Source organism: Populus alba, chromosome 13, assembly GCF_005239225.2.
Source record: "Populus alba chromosome 13, ASM523922v2, whole genome shotgun sequence".
NCBI lineage: Eukaryota > Viridiplantae > Streptophyta > Magnoliopsida > Malpighiales > Salicaceae > Populus > Populus alba.
This window is the reverse complement of record NC_133296.1, coordinates 12399204-12422675: the sequence shown is the minus strand read 5'-3', so window position 1 is coordinate 12422675 and position 23472 is coordinate 12399204. Positions and strand designations below refer to the sequence as shown.

General features: G+C 32.9%; 2 protein-coding genes and 1 long non-coding RNA gene across 8 annotated transcripts; all 3 read left to right on the top strand.

Annotated features, from left to right (window-relative positions):
* Positions 1-819: 819 nt before the first annotated feature.
* LOC118035528 (cypmaclein-like) lies at positions 820-2640 on the top strand. Its single transcript, XM_035041121.2, has 3 exons — positions 820-937; positions 1589-1622; positions 2159-2640. Exons 1-3 carry the CDS (start codon positions 878-880, stop codon positions 2338-2340), a joined length of 276 nt encoding a protein of 91 aa, XP_034897012.1. The 5' UTR covers positions 820-877; the 3' UTR covers positions 2341-2640.
* Positions 2641-5872: 3232 nt separating this feature from the next.
* Positions 5873-8693, top strand: LOC118035529 (uncharacterized). Of its 6 annotated transcripts, none has more exons than XR_004685191.2 (4): positions 5873-6233; positions 6588-6921; positions 7718-7834; positions 8034-8693. It is a non-coding gene; the product is annotated as an uncharacterized lncRNA (long non-coding RNA). The 6 variants fall into 6 exon arrangements; XR_004685192.2 differs by having other exon boundaries at positions 7970-8693; XR_012167636.1 differs by adding an exon at positions 7472-7549 and having other exon boundaries at positions 7646-8693.
* Positions 8694-18187: 9494 nt separating this feature from the next.
* On the top strand, positions 18188-22004 carry LOC118035530 (NAC domain-containing protein 30). The gene is made up of 4 exons (XM_035041123.2): positions 18188-18492; positions 19753-19936; positions 20453-20724; positions 21123-22004. The coding sequence occupies exons 2-4, from the start codon at positions 19783-19785 to the stop codon at positions 21654-21656; spliced, it is 960 nt and encodes a 319-aa protein (XP_034897014.1). The 5' UTR covers positions 18188-18492; positions 19753-19782; the 3' UTR covers positions 21657-22004.
* The last annotated feature ends 1468 nt before the right edge of the window (positions 22005-23472 follow it).

The following is a 23472-nucleotide window of genomic DNA, read 5'->3' as shown; positions in this document are numbered from 1 at the left end:
ATCTACTTGTTGCCGGCAAAAGAATACAAACAAGCATTGGCACTCATTTCCCTCAAGACAACTGCAATGTGCATGCTTATACGTATGTACATGTATTTGTGGATATTGGACTACGGTATACGTATTCTAAGGTTGTGCATTTGTAGATTGTTTGTAAATTAATGTAGAATATTTAAGCATTAAGCATGTATTTATTTTCTCATTCCTAACATTGTAACTATATATTTCTTTTTTGAGTGATCCCTCTTATCTTCTGAGGATGTAAGATTTGATTTTAACGAGTGAGTTTCTATTTAATTAGATTAGTTTTTCCTATTATTATAAATGGAAGGTTTGAACCCGAGACCTTTGAAAAAGAATGCTCATGCCTGTTAACTTTGTGTATTTGATATTGTGGTGTATAATATTTTTTAAAAGTGTTTTCAATTAAAAATATATTTTTTATATTTTTTATTTTCAATAATAAAACATCAAAATTATTCAAAAATACATAAAAAAATCAATTTAATATTTTTTCACATAAAAAAATAATTTTTTTAAAAAAATCACGACGTGAAAACAAACACTAACTAGTTATACGTACAAGTCCAAAACATCAGATAGACAGCCTATCTCTTAACTGTAAGGCTTTCAATATTGTCTGAACCCGTGAATTTTGACATCTGAGATATTAATTTGCCATTACAGTACTGGAACCACAGAACAGGGAAGTTTGTTGGAGATCACACTATAATTGCGATGCAAGTACGTGAAAGGCAACTTCACCTTTATAAATACTACTATAATTCAGGTTCCTAGCACCCCAGCCTCAACCTGCCTTTTCTGTGTTTCTGCTCTCTCTATTTTGAAGCGTTTTCCTGTCCTAAGAAAGTTGGAAATGGTCAGTGCCAAGACAACATTTATCTTGGCAATGCTTTGCCTGGTCCTAATGCATGAGGTAAATGTTCTTACTTTCTGTTCGATTGTGAACATTATCAGCACTCGTGATTTTTCTCCCATCATTTATGTTTGTGGATCATTTTCCTTTGATTCGATAGTTATCCATGTATAGCCTCACAAACACCATATTAATGGCCAGCCCAGCCCCGTTTTCTTGAGTTAGTTCTTGCTTTGTCTAATCAAATATTCTTCCAAAAATATTGGAATAAAAGGACAGTCATATATTCAGCTTTAATTTCATTGAAAATGCGGTCCTGAGAGGAACAGTTTAAAGAAATACGCCACCTTTATTGAGTATTTTGTAGGGCAATAGATATGAATGGTGCTTTCAGGACTGATCAGTACCTGCTGCTGCACTCTTGTTATTCTAAAACTGGCCTAGCGTCCCTGAACCCTTTTTCGGACCCCGTGTTAAGGTTTCTTGAATTCCTAACATGGTGAAGATAAAGATTAAAGAAGTTTCATGCTTGGTATCGTAAACAAATTGGGAATGTTGTGGCTTGAACAATCTCAAAAGCTCACCTTGACCTAATGTCTATAATGTACTGTTGATATGAAATAGGCATTCTATAAAGAGAGGAAAAAACTATTTTATATATAATTGTGGTGATTATTTGTTTCTGAAGTTTTTTTTCACTTGACATTTCAGCTCCAGATCCGTACTGTTGAAGCTGGGAAAATAAGTAAGAGCTTCTCTTATAATTGGATTCATTCATTTATGATCTAATCAATTTGACATTGAATATTTATCTTGTTTCTGTCATTAAGAAAAAAGGGAAAATTTTGTACGAATCTTTTTTATTCAATTTGGAATTTATGAATGGTTGATCAGGTTCTGTGCTCGCAGTTTTGTAGCATCTGAAAACTGAAATACCTAACAAGCCTGAATTCTGGATGACCAACATCATGCATGATTTGTGATGTATCGTGTCTTACTTTTTCTTTTTCTTTTCCTCCTCTCTTTAAATCATCTGAAAGCTGAAGAAACACCATTTTGGCCCTAAATTAAGAGCAAGTCATGTTCCATTAACTATATAGTTAGCAGACATAGCACAAACTTAATTGAAATATCAGATACAAGACTGGAATCTCGAGTCTTTAGAATTTGAATCAGTCATCAAGTATTTGAACTACAATCATTTTACACAGATTTGTTCAACCTTGAACATATAAAAAATGATATGAGTGATCATTTAAAATGTCTGCTTTAACCATCCAGATTGCAAGTCCAAGTGTGAATACAGGTGCAGCAAGGCATCGAGGCACAAAATGTGCATAAGGGCTTGCAACACATGCTGTCAGAGGTGCAATTGCGTTCCACCTGGAACTTCTGGCAACGAAGATACCTGCCCTTGCTATGCCAACATGACCACCCATGGGGGTAGACACAAGTGCCCCTGAATTAATTCATATTCTCTCGCAGACCTGGCTAATCAATATCTATGATAAGCTCAGGTTACGAATTTATTATGAATAGTAGAAGAATAAAACTTGGAGAGCACAAAAGAGGATTTCTAGTTTAGTTCTTTATTGATGCATATATTTAGTTTTCCAAGAAGGGACAAGTCTTGGACAAAGATCCCATGTTGTTCTTTAAATTTGGTTTCTGTCATCTTCTGCTTCCAGTCTCTCCAGTCCAGTCCGTACTCTATACTCGGTTGTATCTACTAAGGTAATAACATGATCCTATTACTTAGTTTCTGTTCGATGCCATTTACTAGTTCTGCAATACTACAAACTTTTTTTACCTTGATTTTCGAAATGAGATAACATATGACATAGCAGATGCTTTCTTCTGCAATTTCCACATTTACTTGTGACTGTGACTTGCTCTGATATTATAAAGAAAAGAAGGAGCTCAAAAAGACTGGGGATTTTATGCATTCGTAATGGCCACCTGATTTGAGTGGTAACCACATTACCACTATAGGAAGTGCAGAATCTTTTCCTTCTTCCTAACTAATTTGAAAGGAAAATAGCAGAAAAGTTCGAACAGAATTGACAAAACACATACAAAGTATGAATAGAGATATGGTAATAATTTATAACAAGAAAAAATATATTGTTTTGTCTTCCAATTCTGCAACAATTCCTCTCAATGAGGCCTTATAAATTTTAAAGCATAGCTTGATTTTACTCCCTTGTTAGGTACACATTGATTAACCAGCTAGGAAATAATAGAATCAACACTCAAAAGGCACTTGAATGTCCTGCTCTTCAGAAACTACATGGTTGTGTAAAATTCAAGGGCACCTGGGCTTGTTGCCATAGGAACCTGGTGGAACACGCCGGCATTTCTTGCAACAAGTTCTGCATGCTCTATGGCATACATATTCTTTCTTGGCGATGCCCCTTGCACATAAACAACCACAATCTGAAACACAGAAATGGAAAAGCTGGTGTCAGATTTTAGCCATTTCAATTAACAGTACTAATAATGAGACACGATCTGAAAGCATTTTTGTTTTCCTCTCTTTTCTCCCTTAAAACGAGTAACACCATTTGCGCTGAAAATCCAGGCGCCTACATTGCTTCAAACCAAAGCATTATATCGATTCAGAAATTCAATGCCTCACTTGATTTAAGTTTTTGAGGTCAATAACATTAATTTCAATGGAAACGCTTAGCTAAAATTCTGACTGTATAAGTTGCGTGATGTTCTCTGCTGGCTGCTCACCTAAATGGAACATTAGAATGTGCAGTTTGGATTCTACATCCTTTGTATCGGAGTGGTTTTGGAGGACACATGATGGCGGAGCCTCCTTAGAAGGCGAAGGATTACAGTGCTCAAAAGTAGCCACAGTTATAATTTTTAAGTGAGAAATAAGTTCATGACAACTTGAGTAAAAGAATACTGGTTGTATTTCAATCTGGAGATAATTGATGGCTTAATAAATTAATAGACATCGTTACAAATATATAGTAAAAGTAAAAACTTAAATACTAACTAATAGCAATGAATCATGCTATAATATGCTAACAAACTAACAAACCAACAATTTCTACAAAATACGACAACCCTAATATAACATAAAGTTAACATGGTAGTCCTTATACAATCTTCAATACTCTTTCTTGCTTTAAGAATTAATAATTCCAACTTCTGTCTTAGGAGCTCAAACATGCTTATTGGAAGAGGTTTAGTAAATAAGTGTTCTAGTTGATCAACATAACATCACCATTTTCTTACACTTCTCATAAAAAGTGAAATTTGATATTAAAATATTTGGTTTTTTCATACAACACTGTATTGTAAGAAATTGCTACAAATATTTGATTGTTTATTGAGATATCTGTAATTTCCTTCTGCTCCATGTGCAAATCACATAGAATCTTTTGAAGCCATAATGCTTGATTCATTGTTGTTGTTGTTGCAATGAATTTAGCTTCTATAGTGGATTGTGCCAAAAATGTCCAACTTCTTGGTTGACCATGAAAACATTCATGATCCTTGATTGAAATGTAATCCAAAAGTGCTTTTCATGTCATTAATAAATCATCCACAATCACTGTAAGAGAAGCCATACAATTTTAAGTTTTGACTCCTTTAAAACTGAACATCAAAACTGATAGTTCTTTTAATGTATTTTAGAATTAGTTTGGTTGCTTATAAATGTATTTCACTTGGATAATGGATGAAATGAGATGGAAAACTTGTAGCATAGAGTATATCAAGTCTGGTTGTTGTTAGATACATCTAGCAACCAATTAAGCCTTTGATTTTTGCTTCATCAACTCTATTGGTTTCATTTTCTTTGCTGAAATTTTTTTTTTCATTCATTGGAGTGGCTAATGGTTTACAATTCTCCATATGAAATTTCTTCAAAATTTATTTTGCATATTTCTTATAGCAGATAAATATTTCATTCTTGCTTTGCTTGATTTTCATTCCAAGAAATATGTTATGAGGCCAACATCAGTCATTTCAAAAGCTTGCATCATTTTTTGCTTGAATTCTTCAACTTGATGTGCATTGTTTCCCATCACTATAAGGTCATTAATATAGAGTGATATTATGAGAATATCACTATTATTCTTCTTTACATAGAGAGTTGCCTCAGACAAGCTTTTTCAAAAAGCTAAAGCTTATCAGATAGTCATCAATTCTGTTATATCAAGCTTTTAGTGTTTGCTTCAATCTATAAAGAGTTTTCTCTAGCAAGTAGGCGTTATCTTCTTTTACTTGAATCACAAATCCAACTGGTTGTTCCACATAAATCTCCTCCTGCAAAATACCATTTAAGAATATTAACTTAACGATTAACTAGAATACTTTCCAGTTCTTGTGTGTAGCAACAACAAATAATAATATGATAGTGTCCATTCTAGCAATAGTTTATCATAAATGGTGTTTTCGATTTAATGACTTGGATCACGAGTTTGAAAAATTAATAGGGGTTGGCATTTTTTTAGCTAATTTTTATTTTCTAATTTTACTATTCAAAATATATATATATATATATATATATATAAACATAGCTTTGTGATTTTCTTTGATTTTTTTCTATTAAGATATCCCAACCTGATGACTTAGAATACGATTTTAATTGGTTAATTCGGGTTGACTCACCTTTTATTGCTCAAATTACATGTCTATTATGCTATTTTGGGTTGATTCACACTTGGTTTTTTATCCTTTATTTTTACCCAATTTCATATTTTTATATTTAATTGGTTGAAAGTTAAATAATATTGTTTTTTGGCTTTTGAAAAAAGTTTTTTTTTCTCAATTTCTTTATAGATCACAATTTTTTTAAAAATTTTATTTTTTTGCTTATATTGTTTAAAAAAAATTAATTTATTTAATCAGTCAAGACTCCTCAGAATGGTAAAGTTTTATTTTTTTCTTTGGAACACGATTGCCAGTTGCCGCACCTGATCCTTATTTTACGAAAAAACCACGGTGCATATAACAAAACTACTCTCTTTTAACTTTTTTTATTGTAAAAAATGGAAAAAAAAAAAAAAAAAAGACGCAAAATGAAGAGGAAGCAGGGAGCAGACACCCCCGATCCCCATAAAGCTGCTCCTCCTCTGACGAAGAAACCCACTCTACCAGTGAGTTGGCGCTGCCGCCACCGTCGTAGAAGTGATGGGAGTTCGAGGAGTGAGAAGGAGAGGAAAAGAGAAAAAGAAGAGGAGAGAAGGAGAAAAGACAGATAGAGAGAGGAAGAGAAAAAATTATAAGCCCGAATCACCAGCATCCGGTTCCGAGGAGAGGGAGATTGAGAGAGTTCGGATTAGCCCAGGAGATGTTGAGTGCATTTCATAATGTTGGCGGTGACATGAAACAGGTAAGTCTTATATTTTCTTTGTAAATTCTCTGTTTTTTGAGTTATCTCTTGTGGTTTAATTATGGGGTTAGTTTATATGGTTTAGGATGTGAGCTTTTTGTTTATATGGGGTTAGTTTTATATATATATATATATAAAGCTTTTATCACTGAATTATGTTCTAAGACAGAAAGTGTAGCGTTATATGTAAAGTAAATTCTAGGTTGATTATAGTGATTAGTAGGGAAGAATGGTTTTTTTTCTGAAATTATGAGTTAGGGAAATTTTTATGAATTTTTTTTTTAGAAGATATGAAACTCTTCAGTTTGGACTGATTTTGTTTTTTCTTTTGGGAAATCTTTGTTTATATTGCAGCTTCGCCAAATAGTTGATGATGGACAAGTTGTTGACATAAAAGGGATATCTGAAAGGTCCTTTATCAAGCATTTGAATAAACTTTTTATTTCGTTAAATCTCAAGGAAAATGGGGATAGGGTTTTTTTGCTGCCTCCAAATGCTCGTCCTAGTTTGGATGTTGTTGGACCCCTGATTCAGCTTGTGCAGAGCCCAAAGAGCAGCAGCTTGATCATTCTATTCCGTCTAATGATGTGGATTCTATAACACCAGACACGGAACATAAACAAGAAACTATTGACAATAATGTGGCAATGCCATCTTCAAGAAATGATGCTTCTGCGCCTAGAAGAAGGTGATCAACTTTCTATCTTTCACTCTCAGGTCCAAAATTTTGCTAAGTCTATTTCATTTTTATACTAATGAAAGATGTCAATGATCCTAATCAAAGGGATTAGTTATTTTTTCATTTCCTTATTTGGTTGCAACAGATTCCCTCTAGTCTTGTTTTGCAGAGGGAGGCTCTTATGAGGCCTAGGGGTTGCAAGCTAGTATTCTGGTATCTGAGAATCCTCTTTAGCAGAAATCTCAAAACTAGTGGCTTTAATGATGGAAAATGAAAAATGTTCATGTTGTTTCGAAGTAGTTACAGTTATTTTTCATGCCTTTCAAAAGATGGGATGTTGGTTCCAGAGATTTTTTGTCTCAGATTTTTTTTTTTGTGTGGTGTATAGTTTAACCACGTGCTCTTATATCCTTTTTCAACATCCTAGGATGATGAATTTGTTAAATTCTACCATGCAAGTAGTCATGAACTCTCTATCCATCTGTTTTTTTTTTTTCCCCTTAAAGGGTAAACAACATTTATAATTGTGTTATATAGGTTTTCTTTTATTTAACTACAGGGTGATTGGCTTTGAAATGCCATCTGCTGAGTTAGTTGCTGCTACAGCAAAACTAACAGAAGCACAAGCTGAGCTTAGGTTTTTCACGAAATGTTTTTCTTCAGTAGATACTTTCTTTTGTTAGACTTTTTGATATGTTTGCATAACATGTTTTGGTTTCTACATTTTTATTAGCTCTGGTGACATATAATTGCAAGATTGCTCTGTTTGAATGTAAGTTGATGTGCTGTCTGTATGGTGTTTAAGATGTAAAATTCCAAAGAAGAAGAGTTGGAGGAAGATACTGAACTACTTATGGGACATGCCCCACCTGCTTTTGTTGCCGAAGCTGCATCAGAAAATGAAGCAGAGCGACTTGAAGAGGTGCTTTATTTTACCTGTAATGCAATCTTTATCATATTTTAGCTGATTTTCCACTTATGTTTGACGACTTACTTTTATTATCCATGGTTGTTTTTTTTTACTAGTATTTTAAAATTCTAATCTGTTTGTATTTAGGTTGTCTTTGTGATCCTTACAAAACAATTCATGGATTGGAGTTTTTTCCTTGGAATTATTTTAGGTCTCAAAGTCTCCGGTCATTCTGTCATCATCCGATTTCCATAAGTTCAGAAGTAGAAAGAAGTTTTAAGAATCGAAGGAGATGATTTCCTCCTATTCTCTCTGACATATGCTTCATTCTCCTGATCTTGTTGCTGACCTCCAATGCTGTTACTGTTTTAAACATTTTGTGTATTTCTCTTTTAAAGTCTTCATTTTCAGCTGTCTTTCTCATGGCACAAGCACGGAAAAGGTAATTCAAAGAATTGTGGGTTTTGCAGTTTGGATGTACAGTTAGCATTTCTGCCTTGCACTTTTGCCAGTTGTTTTTCTTTTTGTTGGAATCTATCGTGCTTGCATAATTGGTAATGTGTCAAGAGCTGGAAGTTGCATTTAACTTTTTCTCGCTGCATTCCTGTTTACTGTCTTGTGAGTTGATGAAGTTTCATCATTGAAACCAAGGACGAACCATCTTGGCATCTCCCTAGGTACTGGAAGCTGTCACTTTTGGTGTGTCCAGACAAGTGCTCCCATCCTCATGCCCACCAAGCATTTGTCAAGTTGAATAAATCTCTTAAAGAGCTCTACATTCTATATGTAGAAACTCCACATTCTAAATATTTGTAATAAGTAAATGTTTCATGTAGAGTTATACAGGTGAATAAAGAACTCTTCCATGGCACTTTCCCTTGATCTTTAAAACACACGAGGCGGATGTTCTCTAGCTTTCAAACAAAGAAAACAGCAGGGAGGGGACTTTACGAGGAAGAAACAAAAACGAAATACTGTTCCAAATCTAAAACCCTAAACTGAATGGATTTTTATGTGTCAGATAATCTGTGCTCACGGGACACATTGTTCCAAGTAAATTAAATAAAAATATGATATACTCCTCTCTGGGGGTAGCTGGGAACAAAATATTAGGAGTACAGAGACAAGGAAACAAATACCTGATAATAAAATAGGTACAAGAAAAGGACAAAAGGAATAAACTCGACAAGCAATCATCAAATCATCTATGTCTGACAGATTTTATATTCATCAAGGGAAAAAGGAGTAAAGAGAGACAACTTTGGTTGTAATCGAAGTCTAGTCATTATCATCTCAATCTAAAGCTATAATAAGCCTCTCTAGAAGGTTTGTTAAAGTCATTTTCAGGCATAGTTAACCCTTCTATTTCTCTATTGTCCTGTCCTAAAGTAGTATTTTAAAAATGTTTATGAAAAAAATTAGATTTTTTTTTAATTTTTTTTTATCGTTTTAATGTTAAAATAAATTTTTAAAAAATAAAAAATATATTATTTTAATATATTTTAAAAAATAACAGATACCAAAACAAAACAGGATATGATTACAGGGGTGTGAAATGTTTGTGTGGTGTATTAATGTAGGAGGGACGCAAGCACACAACACAGCCTCCCCTCTAGTCCCACAAACCGCCCCAGAAATATACCCCACTTCCTTTTGTTTACACTTATTTTATGGTTGCTCAGGCAACCCCACCCCTTGTTAATAAGATTAACCACTAAGATTCTCAATTAGCTTCTAGATTTCTTTTAGCCTACAAAATCTTTTTGTTTTTTTTTTTTTTTTTAATATGGATCATGAAATAGTCGATGTAAATATTAACAAAAAAACGTGTCTATAAGAATCCGAATCATGAAAATAAACGTATATATAGGTTCTAAATTTGTATCCCATGCACCTTAATCAAATATAAAATATAAAAATGTAATGTCCCTAATTATAAAATTAAATAGAGCTATCTCTAATCACTTATTGTTCTTAGTTTTTCACGCTTCACAATAGGGGGCGGGGGGAGGGGGGGAGACGTTCATGCTAAAACAATGACAGACCAATCGAGTGGTGATTGATAAATGCACAAATACCATATATATATACAGCAAGTGGCCTATATTTTTTCCATGGTAGCAATAATTCCCCCCCCCCCCCCAATATCCTTGTTTCTGGGCAGCTAGCTGCCATGAGTTCTCATTTTCATGCAAATGGTATCAATATTTTACATCCATTGGAAAAGGGAATGATCGAAGCTGTCTTTTTCACACTAAAATTGTCTCAAATAGTTCATATATAATTAGAATTAAATTGGTTAAACTAAGTGGTGAGATACACAGAGGAGCTTCTGTTGAGGTCACGTTGGCAGGCACACACTCTAGCTAGTGCTACCGGCCGGCCGGCCATGATAGATGCAGGTGAATAACCGGCCACGAGAATGACAGATACAAGTGGCTTGATGAAGCTAACAACATGAGTGCTATCAATATAATTCAACCTCTCGTTTGACTTACAATGATAATAATGCATATAAAAGTGAATTAATGCCATTGCTGTTTTAATGTCCTCAAAGGATCAATTATGAGTTCTCTGCCGCCTATATCCCACGATTCGCTAGCCATTTGTAACTAGGTGTGTTTATAATCACGTCATGGTAGCAGTTCGTAATTTAAACTATCTTTTTGTTTAAAAATATATTAAAATAATATATATATTATTTTTAAAAAATTTATATTTAATATCAACACATCAAAATAATTAGAAAAATAAAAGTATAAAAAATAAATAAATTCTACCGTTTGGTATCAACTTACCTATTGGCTGTTGCCACCAGCATGGGGTTAGTCCTAGGCAAGGCAACCCTCTTTGTCTAGCTGAATGTGGGGTGTGGGGTCTCCAGTCTTATCCATGGGTGGCACTCGGAAAGTTAATCAAGTCAATTTAGTTTAGCCATTTAAATATTTTGTATAATTTAATTAAAATCTTTATCCGAAACAAAATCTAAATTTCTCCTACAAATTCATCAAATCAAATCGAGTTTTAAAAATATTAACTCTTGCTTCTTGTTTCGTGAAAAAAAACTAACCCATATTGTTATCCCTTTGTTAGCTGTGATGGTTCTTTAATTTCACGTTGGACAAAACTATTAAAGTCATTTGGCTTCTTCATATTATTTCGAATTCCTTTGTGCTTTTTGGTAAAGAAGAAAAGAAAAATTATTTTCTTCCCTTTGTTTAGGGGGAAAAAAAAAGAAGAGGCTATCTATGACTAGTACCATTACAAAAACAAGACACACGAAAAGTGAAGATAAAAAATTATGAAGAGTATACCTCAATTGGTTAGGTTTCAGGTTTGTTTTTTTTAAAATTTATCAGTTCGAATTCCATAAATTTTAGGGCAATTAGAAGTTTATATAATCGTTAACTTCATGACTCGTAGGATTAGTTAAGGTACATGCAAGCTGGCCTGGATATCTTTATTAATAATAATAATAAAAAAAAAGACAAGAAGTTTGTGTTACATTGGTGTCATAAAGCATTTTTTCGAAGTTCAAGTCTTTAATTATGAAGCAGGAGATGGATGCTTGGTTTTAATTTCTTCTCAATGATCTCACTGCGTGATTTCAGGTTTTGACGACTGCGTTAATTTCATGCACACCAAGATAGAGTCTAATCATGTCGTAGTTTCTTTCATAACTAGGAGTAATCGTTGTTTTCTCCTCATAAATATTATTATTCTTGGGAGTTAATTATCTAACTCAATTAGTCCCTATAGTTTTATTAAAAATAATTAATTAGTTTATGTAGAATTAAATTTCTCAAGCTCTTAATTTCATTATCATTTTTAAATAATAATTAAGAGAATTTTTGAATGATCTATGTGATTTCACAATATATATCTCAAGAGAGTTCTTGTAATTCATTCAAATAAATAAAATAAAATGAAGGAATAAAAAAAACTTAAGGATTATATATATGAATATTGTAAAGTTATAATTAAACATAAGGACTATATATCCTGATTCCAGCATGATGTGAAAACTGCAGATCGATCAAACCGAATCATTATGTTTATCAACAAGTTCTGATCACCATTATCATTGTAATCTTGCATTCTGAAGCTATACAGAAAGCAACCATCTGCTATTATGATGACTCTTCCAACTCCATGGCTGCCCAATCTCAAGCTTTGTTCACACAGGCCATGCTAGCTAGCCATCTTTCTCGCTGATTTCAGGGCATGCTACGTGCCCTAGATGTCTTGCTCTGGACATCATGAATAGTTTCAATCATTGCAATTCACACACTTTATCTTATCAGTTAAGAAAAATATTGACCTTCCGCGATGAAATATATTAGCCAAATTCGTAGGGTTTCATCATTTGTAAATCTAAACTTTTCCCGTTTCTCGAATGGATCCACTCAATCAATTCACCTAACCCTCTACAAGTTCTTGTTCCTGGAAACTCCTCCTTAAGAACTCGTGGGTTCATTGAAGTAGTTCTCTCATTCTAATGTCACAAACACTTTTACTTCTAGGCTATATAAAATTAAACCCATGTAAAAAATAAAAAATGAAGAAGAAGATTGCGCCCGTTTAGTTTATTATTGTGGTCAAGTGTAGTTGGAAGTGCAATTGCAGATGCGAAAAGGTGCCTTTTGGAGCACTTAATTTCACCGAATTTCACTTCCAATAACATCACCAAAAATTAATTAACATGGGAGATAATTATCAGTAACTATGGTTGGGATAAATTGGAAAATTAACACAAAAAATTAAAATAAATGGTGAAATAACATAGAAGCAAATAGTTGCGGTGAAATAATATATTTATAGATGTTGTGATTGAAAATCATGACATTTAATTAAATATAACAACTCCTGATCACTACATCTATTAATTTTTAATGAGAGACTTTAAAAATAATTGATTTTGCACAACATATGTTTTCATATCAGATTATATTTTTTTTTCTACACTGATAGCATATAGCCAAAAAAAAAAAATACTTTTGCTGCAAACTGGAATTAAGTAATCAATGAGGCTAAAACTTGAGTAATTATTTGTCATCTCATTATATAATTATATGTCTTTCGTGAAAAATTAATATATATCACGGTTATAAAAAATAATATCAATTAAATGTTTTAGTTGAAACCATATATAACATGTAATTGATATTGATATTCGGAACCACGACTTCCAAAAATATATTATTTCGCCAAAACTCCTTGCTTTTGTGGTATTTTGTCATTTATTTTAATTTTGGGTGCTAAATTTTCATTTTTTTTTCCCTATGGTTGCATGAAGGATCCATACACTCACAAGTCACAAGTCACAAGTCACAAAGAAAGGGGGTCAATAAAAACAATTTAATTTATTTCTTCTTGGATACCAACGAGGAAAACAGGACTTGTATATATAAAATTAAAAAGTAGAAAATTGCTGTTGCACGTCAAAGACTGCAATCGGTCACTTTCAGACAACAGTCAATTATCAGAATCTAGCACTAGATCCTATACAAGCCCTTTTTACACGCCAGCCATAATAAATACTCAGCCTATCCGTGCTCTTATATTAATTAACACGAGAAGCACTTATTTCCCAGATGAAAATAATAAAATAAAATAAATTTAATGGATAGAAGAGAGCCTCTGTTTGCTGGTTTGTATAATAAAAGCACTAATTTTGTTAAGGACTTTTCAAGGTATGAAATGATGAGCAATGAAGCTATCTAACCATCGCTAATCAACGCTCGGAAAGAGAAATGAAGCCAGTGAGAAATGGTCATTATCAAATGTAAATAAAACCTTATAGTAATATAAATAATTGTAAAGAAGGAAAGTCGGTAGATCGCATCACATTGTGATGATTTTATAAGATTGAGTTCATGAGATGTATGGTTGATCATGACATCGGGACCCACATCCAATGGAATGTTGCTTAGTATACAAAAAATAAAACAAAGTTTTTATTTAACAAAGACACCCCTTCTCTTCTTCTTTTTTTTCTTCTATTTTTTTGCAGAAATCTCTTCTTGAAACTACTCCTCGCTCTAGAGAGTAGAGTATTGGTGAATTCCTTGTAAATATATCCACACCTTAATCCTATAATATAAAGATTTAAATTTAATCCTGAAAGGTGTAGCTCAATTGATCAGGTTTTACATTTATTTGTTAGAAATTATCAGTTAGAGTTCTACAAATCTCAGAATCATTAGAGACTTACATAATCATTAATTTTAGGATCCATGATATTAGTTAAAATATACGCAAATTGACTCAGATATCCATGTTATTGCAAGGAATATATTGGTAGCTTTAATCAAGGAATTAGACAGTGAAAATGTGTAAAAATGGAGGTAGGTTGTCGTTAGCTAATGACAAGGAATTCAAATGCTCGACCAAAATTTCGTTATTGCAAGTTTTAGTGGCTAAGATATAGCATGGTTCTACATGGAATACTTGACCACCTGTGCTAACTTTTGTTTTGTCAAGGTGCGTGCGTGTGTGGTGAGAACTTGGTAGGATCTATAATCTGTCAACGCATGGCTAGCTTTTTGCACACTGCACCGGCTTACCAAGGAGCTCACGATACGTTTAGATTTTGAGACAAAGTTTGAGGTCAAAGTAAAAAATTAGACAGTGACACTTAGGTAGTGAAAGATGACATAAACTGAACAATAATGATCAAAGCCATGTTTTTCAACCTCTGGTAAGTGAAAACGAAAGGCAAGTAGGAAAAACAATGTGTCATGAATACCTCAGGCTGAAGTAGAAATACGTGTTTGATATTGCGATATAAAATAAAAAGATGATTTTTCTCATTTATTTTTTTATATAATAAATATCAAAATTATTCAAAAAAAATAAAATAAAAAAGGATGATTAATTTTTTAGTCCCCCTGAGAAATATAAATCAGGGAAGGTGTAGGGATCGTGACCTACCAAGGATGAAAAGTTTGCTCCACTTTTTTTTTCTAAATTTTTCTTAATTTTTCCAGTTCAATTACTAAAGTTTAATATGTGTTCCACTTTTTGGCCCTAAAAGGCATATCTTCTACAAAAACATGTTTGTTTTTATCAAAAGCATTGTTTTTTTAGACAAAAAGAAAAACTTGTTAATTACGATTTTAAAAATAAGTTTTAATTAAAAAAAGAAGAAGCATGAATTGATCATTTTCATGCACCGGTATGAAAAAAAAAAAAACAAAAAATATAACAAAACTATATGATGAAAAATAAACTATTTTCATTGAATATTGATGAGGAAATGTTTTTTTTTTTTTGTTATAAACTTATATAATATTGATATCCTCTTATATGATTTTTTTTACACTGACTTTTTTTCTACCTTTTAAAACGCAATTCTCACACAATATATATGACTAAAGTGATAAAAACAAAATTTAAGATCAAACTGTAAAATCTAAAAGAATATGGAGTGGATATGCAAAATATAAAACTTACTTGAAAGATCAAACTTTAGTTTTTCTCATCTTTTGAATATTGTAAATGGGAAAGACTCTATTTTTTTCATGTTAAGTTAATTTGATGTTCATCTTTTAATTTTGCTAATAATACTTTAAAATTGTATTTAGTAAAACTAATTTTTAATTTAATATCAAAATATTCTATGCCACATCGAATACATAAGAGCATGCAAATTAAAATTGATTCCAACAAATAAAACTATGAAAACATACAAATAAAGTTTAATGACAAATGTGTAGAAAAACCAAGGAAAAGAAAAAGAAAAATTAACAGCTAACAATAAAATATAAAAGAGGACTTGTATTTTTTAGTTTTCTAGTGGGAGGGGTAATGACCCTAGAAGCTCTCCAACAATCAAACGTAAGAAATACGTAGTGTATAACAATTTAGGAGACATGAAGTATAGTTAAATCCTAATCCGTACGTACTGCTTTGACACAAAAGTTAATTAGTGCTAAAGGGAGAATTATGCGAGGCCCGTAGGCCAGAACAGGGACCTAGGGCAAAGAACCTCTTTCATTTGAGGTAACCAAAAAAAAAAAACTAAAAATCTAATTAAACTGATAAAAGTAGAGAAAAAATAATTATAAAAACCAAATTATAAAAAAAAAAAACAATTAAATTTTTTAAAAAAATTAACTGGTTCAGTTTTATAAGCTTCAAATAAAAAAAATTGAACCAAACTAAATAAAACCCAAACAAAAAAAACCAAAAAAAACAGAAACAAACCAGAAAAAAAAACCGAATCAAACTGATTTGAACCGGTTTTTATTTTAAAACACCGAACCAAACTGAACTGAAACTGGTCGGATTGAACCGATTTCAGTTTTTTTAAAAAAAAATTGATGTACTTATTTTTTTTTATATAAAAACAAAGTCTAGTTATCATGTTATCACTTAATTAATTACTTGTCATCTTGTCACTTAAACAATGATAATCAGCGCTTTAAGGACCCTTAATTTCTTATAGACATGGCATATATACTCATGGTAGATAAGGTGGATGGAAGGCGCCGACTTTACTTTCCGAATTAATGACCGAAGGCCGTGTAAACAACGACTCCCTCAGTAGAATGCAAAAAGACCTAACTATAATTATTCACCCTTTTGTTTTTTGTTCTTTATTAAAGCATCGGGACTCAGAAATTAACGGGTCAATTCTTGACACACGATTTTGGACCATCTAGCTATATCTATTCGTGTCAAATTTGTTTGAATAGACTTTTGGATTTTATTCCCATCCCATCATCGATCGTGTGAAGAAATAGTGCATATTTGTCGGTTCTTGCTTTCGTTGGGGGGCTATATTCCCACTATAAAGCTGCCCTACAACTATTTCTAACTATTTGAATCTTGAAAATCTATATAACGAGCTAAATATTGCATCCATGCTATGTAATATTCTCCAATAGTTCTTTTCTTTTCAATAATTAATTAGCCCATAAACAGTGAGAGTAATTCCACACAATAAAAAACAATGATGACTTGAACATATTTGATTTTACATTTTAAAAGTGCTTTGTTTAATAATTTTTTTTAATTTTTCTTTGGTTTCTTAGTAATTTTAAATTATTTTGATATGATAATATTAAAAATAAATTTTTAAAAATAATAAAAATATTATTTTGATGTATTTTTATTTTAAAACATAATCACTATCATAATATCAAACTGACTATAAAAATAATTATCTTTATGCGGTATAGAAGTTCCCGAGACATTTAGGTTATAAAGAAACAAAAACTTATCTTGTAGGATGTTCACTTCACTTCAAACCATTCATATAATTGGTTACATTAATATTTGTTTATTGGCTATGGTTAACAAGGAAAGAAACCCTTTAGAGTACTTAGATCTAAGATGGAGTTAATTATCCTAGCTAATTAATTAATTAATTAATCTCACAATACCTTGTTTCTGTAAGAAACAGGAAAAAAAAAAAAAATCCTTAAACAACGCAAAGCTTGAAAAGGACACATTGGTCTCAGCGGGACTAATACGGACCGAAAGAAAACAAGTTTTGAGGAGAACACAAATGATTAGCTATTCGATATTGACAGCTGACATGGAACACACGTGGCCGAAGATGATAGGTGCCAAATGGCAAAGGGCGGCGCACCAAACAGACAACGGAAGCTGGTTTGTGGGAGTAGCTGGAGAGAATGACATGATCCAAAAATTAAGACATTATTACTAGGATTGTGTTTGTTTTTATTATTCTAGGATAGTAATGTGTTTAGTCGAAGAAAATGCAAAGATATAAATATAAAAATATATAATTTTTTATTACTTTAAAATATTAGGAAAACACATGTTTTTTCTATTTCATTTATTTATCTCCTCTATTTCAAGAAAATAATGTACAAAAAACGTTTTTTTCTATTTCATTTGTCTTTGTCTCCTCTGTTCCAAGAAAGTAATGTCCCGAAACTACCTTTTCCCATTATATAATTATTATTAAGAAATCATATTTTCTAGAAATTTCACCTTAACTAATTTAAATCAGTCATTAAAAGTCAAACCTTGTTTCAATAAAGCTACCGCATTGAAATCTTGAGAACGTGGTTCAAACCATGTTTAATAAAAATATAAATTATTTTTGTTAAAAAATTTTATGTTTTTATTTGTTTTAATACGTTGATTTTAAAAATAAAAAAAATATCATTTTAATTAATTTTAATATAAAAAAACACTTCAAAAAACAATTACAACCACACTAATAACATGTTAGATTAAACTTGATTGTGTCTAGAGTAGTAGAAGCATATATATATATATATGGTTAATAAAGTTTGTAGGAAAATAAATCTTAGGAAACAAAATTGCGGTGGGGGGTGGCGTGAAAATTTGGTGTCACGCCGTCCAAACAAACCTTTCTCTCATCCTATCTGCCACCCCACGCGCAATCAATAACTTCTTCTGTAACATTTCTATTTTCTGCTACTGCAGATAGGGTGTGTATATATATTAATGTTCATCTGTCGAACAGAAAATAAATTATAGCTTTCTGTACCATAGAACAGCTAGATTCATCTCTTTCGCATATTAAAAGCTCCATCCCTTCTTCTTTCCAACAACATTCACCCATTGCCAAGACATCTTCTTTGTCTCTCTCTCACCCTCTTTTTTCCCTACTCTTTCTTTGATCTGGTGGGCAGTCGAAGAACACAGCGAACTCTCATTGCCTCTCTGTGAGTATATCAATAATCGTGTAATGTGAAATTGGTTGTAGCAGCATATATATACATGTATATTTCTTTTGTGTTTGCATATTAGAGTTTCAAATCCAATTGTTTGCCACCAACTTTAAGGGCAGCACAATATGCTAGCTAGAAGTTGCATATGTTGTTAGATGTACTTGTTTTTCCTGATGAATTTAGGGTTCGTGATGTAGAAGCCCAATATTATTAATTTGAGAGTTCTTACTTGTCACTGAAATTCTTTGTAAATAAGAACTATTTTGCTTGCACATAGATTAGGTCACATAATGTGGTTGTTAATTAACCCAAGTTGGAGATCAAGAGTTTGAATAAGCAGATGCCAACATGTATAAGTTTATGAAAGGTGATGATCCCTTGAAGTTTAGAGTTAGTTCATTATTAAGAAAATAAAAATAAGAAAACATCTAGACATCATGAGGAATAATACTGGTGTTTTGAGGGAGAGGGAAAGGGAAAGGGAGAGAGATCTAAGCATGTGTAGCACAGCAGAGAGTATGTGGCTGTCATTGCTCAAGAGGGCTGCTTGCCTGAGCTATTGAGTGAGTTAGTGTCGTAGCTAGCACACGGGGGTGGTGGGTGAGAAAATGTTTGTCCACCACCAGTAACAGGGAGTGCACTGCACTCAAAGAAACATAACATGCTTGTGCCAGCAAAGTCAAGCTTTCCGGCCAACTTTTGTGTTCAATATACTTCGCCAAAGCTCATGCAACTAATTAAAGACAACAAATGGTACTTGGCTGGAATAAAATCTATGTTTTGATTGGTGGGTTCCACGAATTGTCTGCCATTTTTAACTGTGAAGATGACTTTACAAATACATAGCTGAAACACATGCAGGACCACTTCTTCAGGGGTCCACAAAGTAGCTAGGCATCATCACAGCTAGCCCTAAGTTAAGAGTTTAGGAATGGATATTTTGGATGTGAAATCATGACGATAACATTGATTCGTTCAAGGGGAAAAGCATGTGTGCAACTTCCCATCACCTTTTACAAACTCTAGATGTCACCGTGTTGAAGTCATACATGTCTTCCAAAGTTTCCTTTGATTTCAGGCCTCCGCTAAAAGAGCCTTTAAGCTTGTGTTTTGCTTGTGTCATTCACACAAATTTGCTCATTTCTGGTTGTGATAAAGAACATAATGAACATGGGTAAATCCTTAAAAGGATGCTTATGAACATGCTATTTGATCTCCCTCCCTCCCTCTCATTATCTTCATGTTACTGATCAGGAGCTAGCTTGAAGAATATTATCAGTGGAGATGGAATCCTGTGTCCCACCAGGCTTTAGATTTCATCCAACAGAAGAAGAACTTGTAGGATACTATCTCAAGAGGAAGATTCACTCACTGAAAATCGATCTAGATGTTATCGTTGACATTGATCTATACAACATGGAGCCATGGGACATCCAAGGTAATGAGAAATCCACGCCTTTTGTATCGTAGCTAAGAACACTATTCATGGAGCTCTACACACACACACACACACACACACAAACAAAACTACTTGCCCAATTTGAAATTTAACACCAAACAGTTGCAATGTTGCAAACCCTACTGGCTACGTAGGCTTTAGACTATTTGATTGTAACGACACCAAATAAAAAGACGGTGCACTAATTTCCTCTCTAGTCAATGCTTTCTCTTGTTCAAACAGCCATCCCCATTTGAACTTACTTTTTTCAAAATTTGACACATGGACATTGCACATGCTTTGTACCAGGAAAAGTTTTTTTGACCTAATGAACTAAGAGGGAAGATACAGTAATGGGGATAGACCTAAGGAAATATTGACTTTATTAATTAGGCGGAGACTGAGAGTAATGGGAATGGACCTAAAAGGAAATTAATCTATAATTAGCTGCTGGAAACGGGTTCTACTGGGTTCTATTAAATGTGTGCTAACTTAATTACATATCTTAATCTGCAGCCAGGTGCAAGCTAGGGTATGATGAACAGAATGAGTGGTATTTCTTCAGTCACAAGGATAGGAAGTATCCGACCGGAACACGGACTAACAGAGCCACCGCTGCCGGATTTTGGAAGGCAACAGGAAGGGACAAGGCCGTGCTCACCAAGAACAGACTTATTGGGATGAGGAAGACCTTAGTGTTCTACAAGGGACGGGCACCAAATGGAAGAAAAACTGACTGGATCATGCATGAATATCGTCTCCAAACATCTGAACATGGACCCCCACAGGCAAGTTCATTCTCCATTCCAATAATAACACTTTTTTCTTTTTCCTTTTTCAACAATATTGCACGTATAAAAGCATTCTTTAAACGTTCTTTCTTGGAGGGAAGATATAGCTGCATAAACCGAACAAGTTTTCACACTTTGACATATTGACTATAGCTAGCAATATATAAAGTACTTTTGAAAAAAATTAAATGTTACATCAATATTACAAAAGGCAAATTATTAAAAAATAACTTTTACCTTCACGAAACACCTAGTTTTTGGGTTGAGTGACTCTTTAGCAAATATTTAACTCTTTCACAAAAAAAGTATTCGTTACATTTATTTTATCATGATCATGAACTTACAAATATTACTTGGTGTACGTATAAGCTAATATTTTTGGGTGTGAACTGCAGGAAGAAGGGTGGGTGGTTTGCCGGGCATTCAAGAAACCAATCCCTAATCAAAGACAAGGTTTTGAAGCTTGGAATCATGCTTATTATGTCAATAATATCAACCATGCTGGACCTCCTTCATTCTCAGATACAGTAACTACTACACATACGGTTCATCCGAATCAAAGTGCAAGTTTTCATCAGCCTTTTAGCTCGGGTCCGGACCTCATTTCACACCAAGAATTTTTGGACAATAATAATCGACTTGTTGAACTCCCACAGCTAGATAGCCCTAGTACACTTTCAACAAGTTTTGCTCCCAAAGAAGGTAACTTCCACCAGACCAATGAAGATTACGATGAAGAAAGGAGCAACATTAGCAGCCAATATATCGACTGGAAAAGTTTGGACACCTTACTTGCATCACAAGTGAATGATTCCAGTACTTCATCGTTTCCCCTTCAAAATTTTCCTTCTATAACGCAAAACTATGACCTAGCAGCTGGGCAGCAAGACCATGTCAGCCATTTCCTTGACTGCTTTCCTGACATATAACAAAAGCTCTTGCACTTATAATGTTGCGATTTATTTATGTCAGATGATGTATTCATGGTAATAATAGTGCTATACTAGGAGCTAAGGTTAATGTCTTGGTTTAGAAGTTGCATGCTGATGATGATCGTGTATTTAGGTGAATGAATATGTCTGTTCTAAGAGGAGAATTCGCATGCAAGATGAATCTCCTACAAGTTTAGAGTCATAGGTGAAAGTTTTTATTCACCTTCTTAATTCTACCTTTGCTTATGTTGTTCCATAATTGTAAATTGTGGATCATTGCATGCATATATGTACTTATGATCTTGTGTTTTCATAATCTTGTGTTGTGTAATAATGACTGTTTCTCTAGGCCTTATTCTTCACTCTTGCTCGATCGTTTTGACATTGTGTTGTATTCTCTACTTATGAATGTTTCCCTAGCCGTCATTTCTCACCTCTAGGACAAAAAACAATCATAAAACTTTGAGATTGTTTCTCATAATTCCACTTACATAATCACATTCTTATCAAATATATTTCAATTCTCTAAAGTATAAAGTAATTTACCAAGGAAATTCACTCCAAACATGTAGCCAACTTGCCCTGAGCAGCGTCTTGATGAACCCTCCTAACTGAGCCAGTCTCTGTTTGCCCTTGCATCTACCATTGTTGTTAAGAAGTTCGAAACAAAAATGAATTAGGCAAATATGAACTTAATTAATTATAGGACTTGAAATTACAAAATATGGTGCTTTGTTTAATTACACATAATCGGTTTTTGTTTTCACGTAGCAGAACAAGAATTAATGATAGCAAGAGAGAGAATTATATTGTCGAGAAATAATCATTTATTGAACTAAAACAAATACTCCATGAAACTAATGTTTTGTAAGAAGAATACCTGGATTCATGAAGATCAATGGCCTAAAGCTAGCTTGGAATATAAAAACAACACTGCAAATTACAGACCATTACTGGTTGAAAAGTATTGAATTGCATCTCGATCGCCTGCTGGAATTTGAAGAACAAGAAATATTGATATCCTTCTGAAGCATCTAATCCATCATAAAAAAAAAAAATTCAAATTATTTAATCAGAGCATGATACATTACACATCAATCCACAGAAATATACTCATTATTGGTTGCTGAAATATATAACATCAATGGCATATATAAAAGCTAGCCCGAGCATCCTTCGAGTCTTTTTATTGTTAAATTAATGTAAAGGATATTTGATGAATTCATAAGAAATTACTTTTAAAAGAAAAAACTAAGCCCTTCTCAGTCTTTCACCGCAGACTGTGAGGGGAAGCACTGTTAATCAAACCGTGCTTCTTTTTTCTTTTTTTTAGTTCTTAGGATTTTTTACACTTTGATCCTCAATTTATTTCTCTTATTTGGTCTTTTTAAAATTGCTTTGATTTGAGGTTGGTTTTGGTAATTTGTTTTCTATGCATCTATACGAGAGTATTGAGGTGTAAAGAAAATATTATATCACTAAGTTAATTCTTGGTTTAGCAAAACAAAAGTTAATTTGATTAATTTAAATCATTAAAGCTTCAGAGAGCGAATTTAAAGCTTAAATAAATTTTCAATCCTTTTTTTTCAACATTAGGGACTGATTTGCACAGTCAAAGAAAAAGTTCATGTCCTTTTTTATTTCAATCCTTAACCCCTTTTTTTTTCAATATGATCCCTTTGAATTGACTTTATTTTTAATTTAACTTGATAGTTTGTTTTTATTGCCTTCGTACAATGATCTTGCAATGTTTTGCAAAAAAACAAAAATGGCTAATTTAAAATAATTATGTTAGGGGACTACAATTGAAACT

Bases quoted from the DNA above. Each gene is read 5' to 3' on its own strand.
- LOC118035528 (XM_035041121.2), top strand. From the start codon at position 878: ATGGTCAGTGCCAAGACAACATTTATCTTGGCAATGCTTTGCCTGGTC. The intron at 938-1,588 runs GTAAATGTTCTT...TTGACATTTCAG, and splicing joins GCCTGGTCCTAATGCATGAG to CTCCAGATCCGTACTGTTGA. The intron at 1,623-2,158 runs GTAAGAGCTTCT...TTAACCATCCAG, and splicing joins TGTTGAAGCTGGGAAAATAA to ATTGCAAGTCCAAGTGTGAA.
- LOC118035530 (XM_035041123.2), top strand. From the start codon at position 19,783: ATGGAATCCTGTGTCCCACCAGGCTTTAGATTTCATCCAACAGAAGAA. The intron at 19,937-20,452 runs GTAATGAGAAAT...CTTAATCTGCAG, and splicing joins GGAGCCATGGGACATCCAAG to CCAGGTGCAAGCTAGGGTAT. The intron at 20,725-21,122 runs GCAAGTTCATTC...TGTGAACTGCAG, and splicing joins CTGAACATGGACCCCCACAG to GAAGAAGGGTGGGTGGTTTG.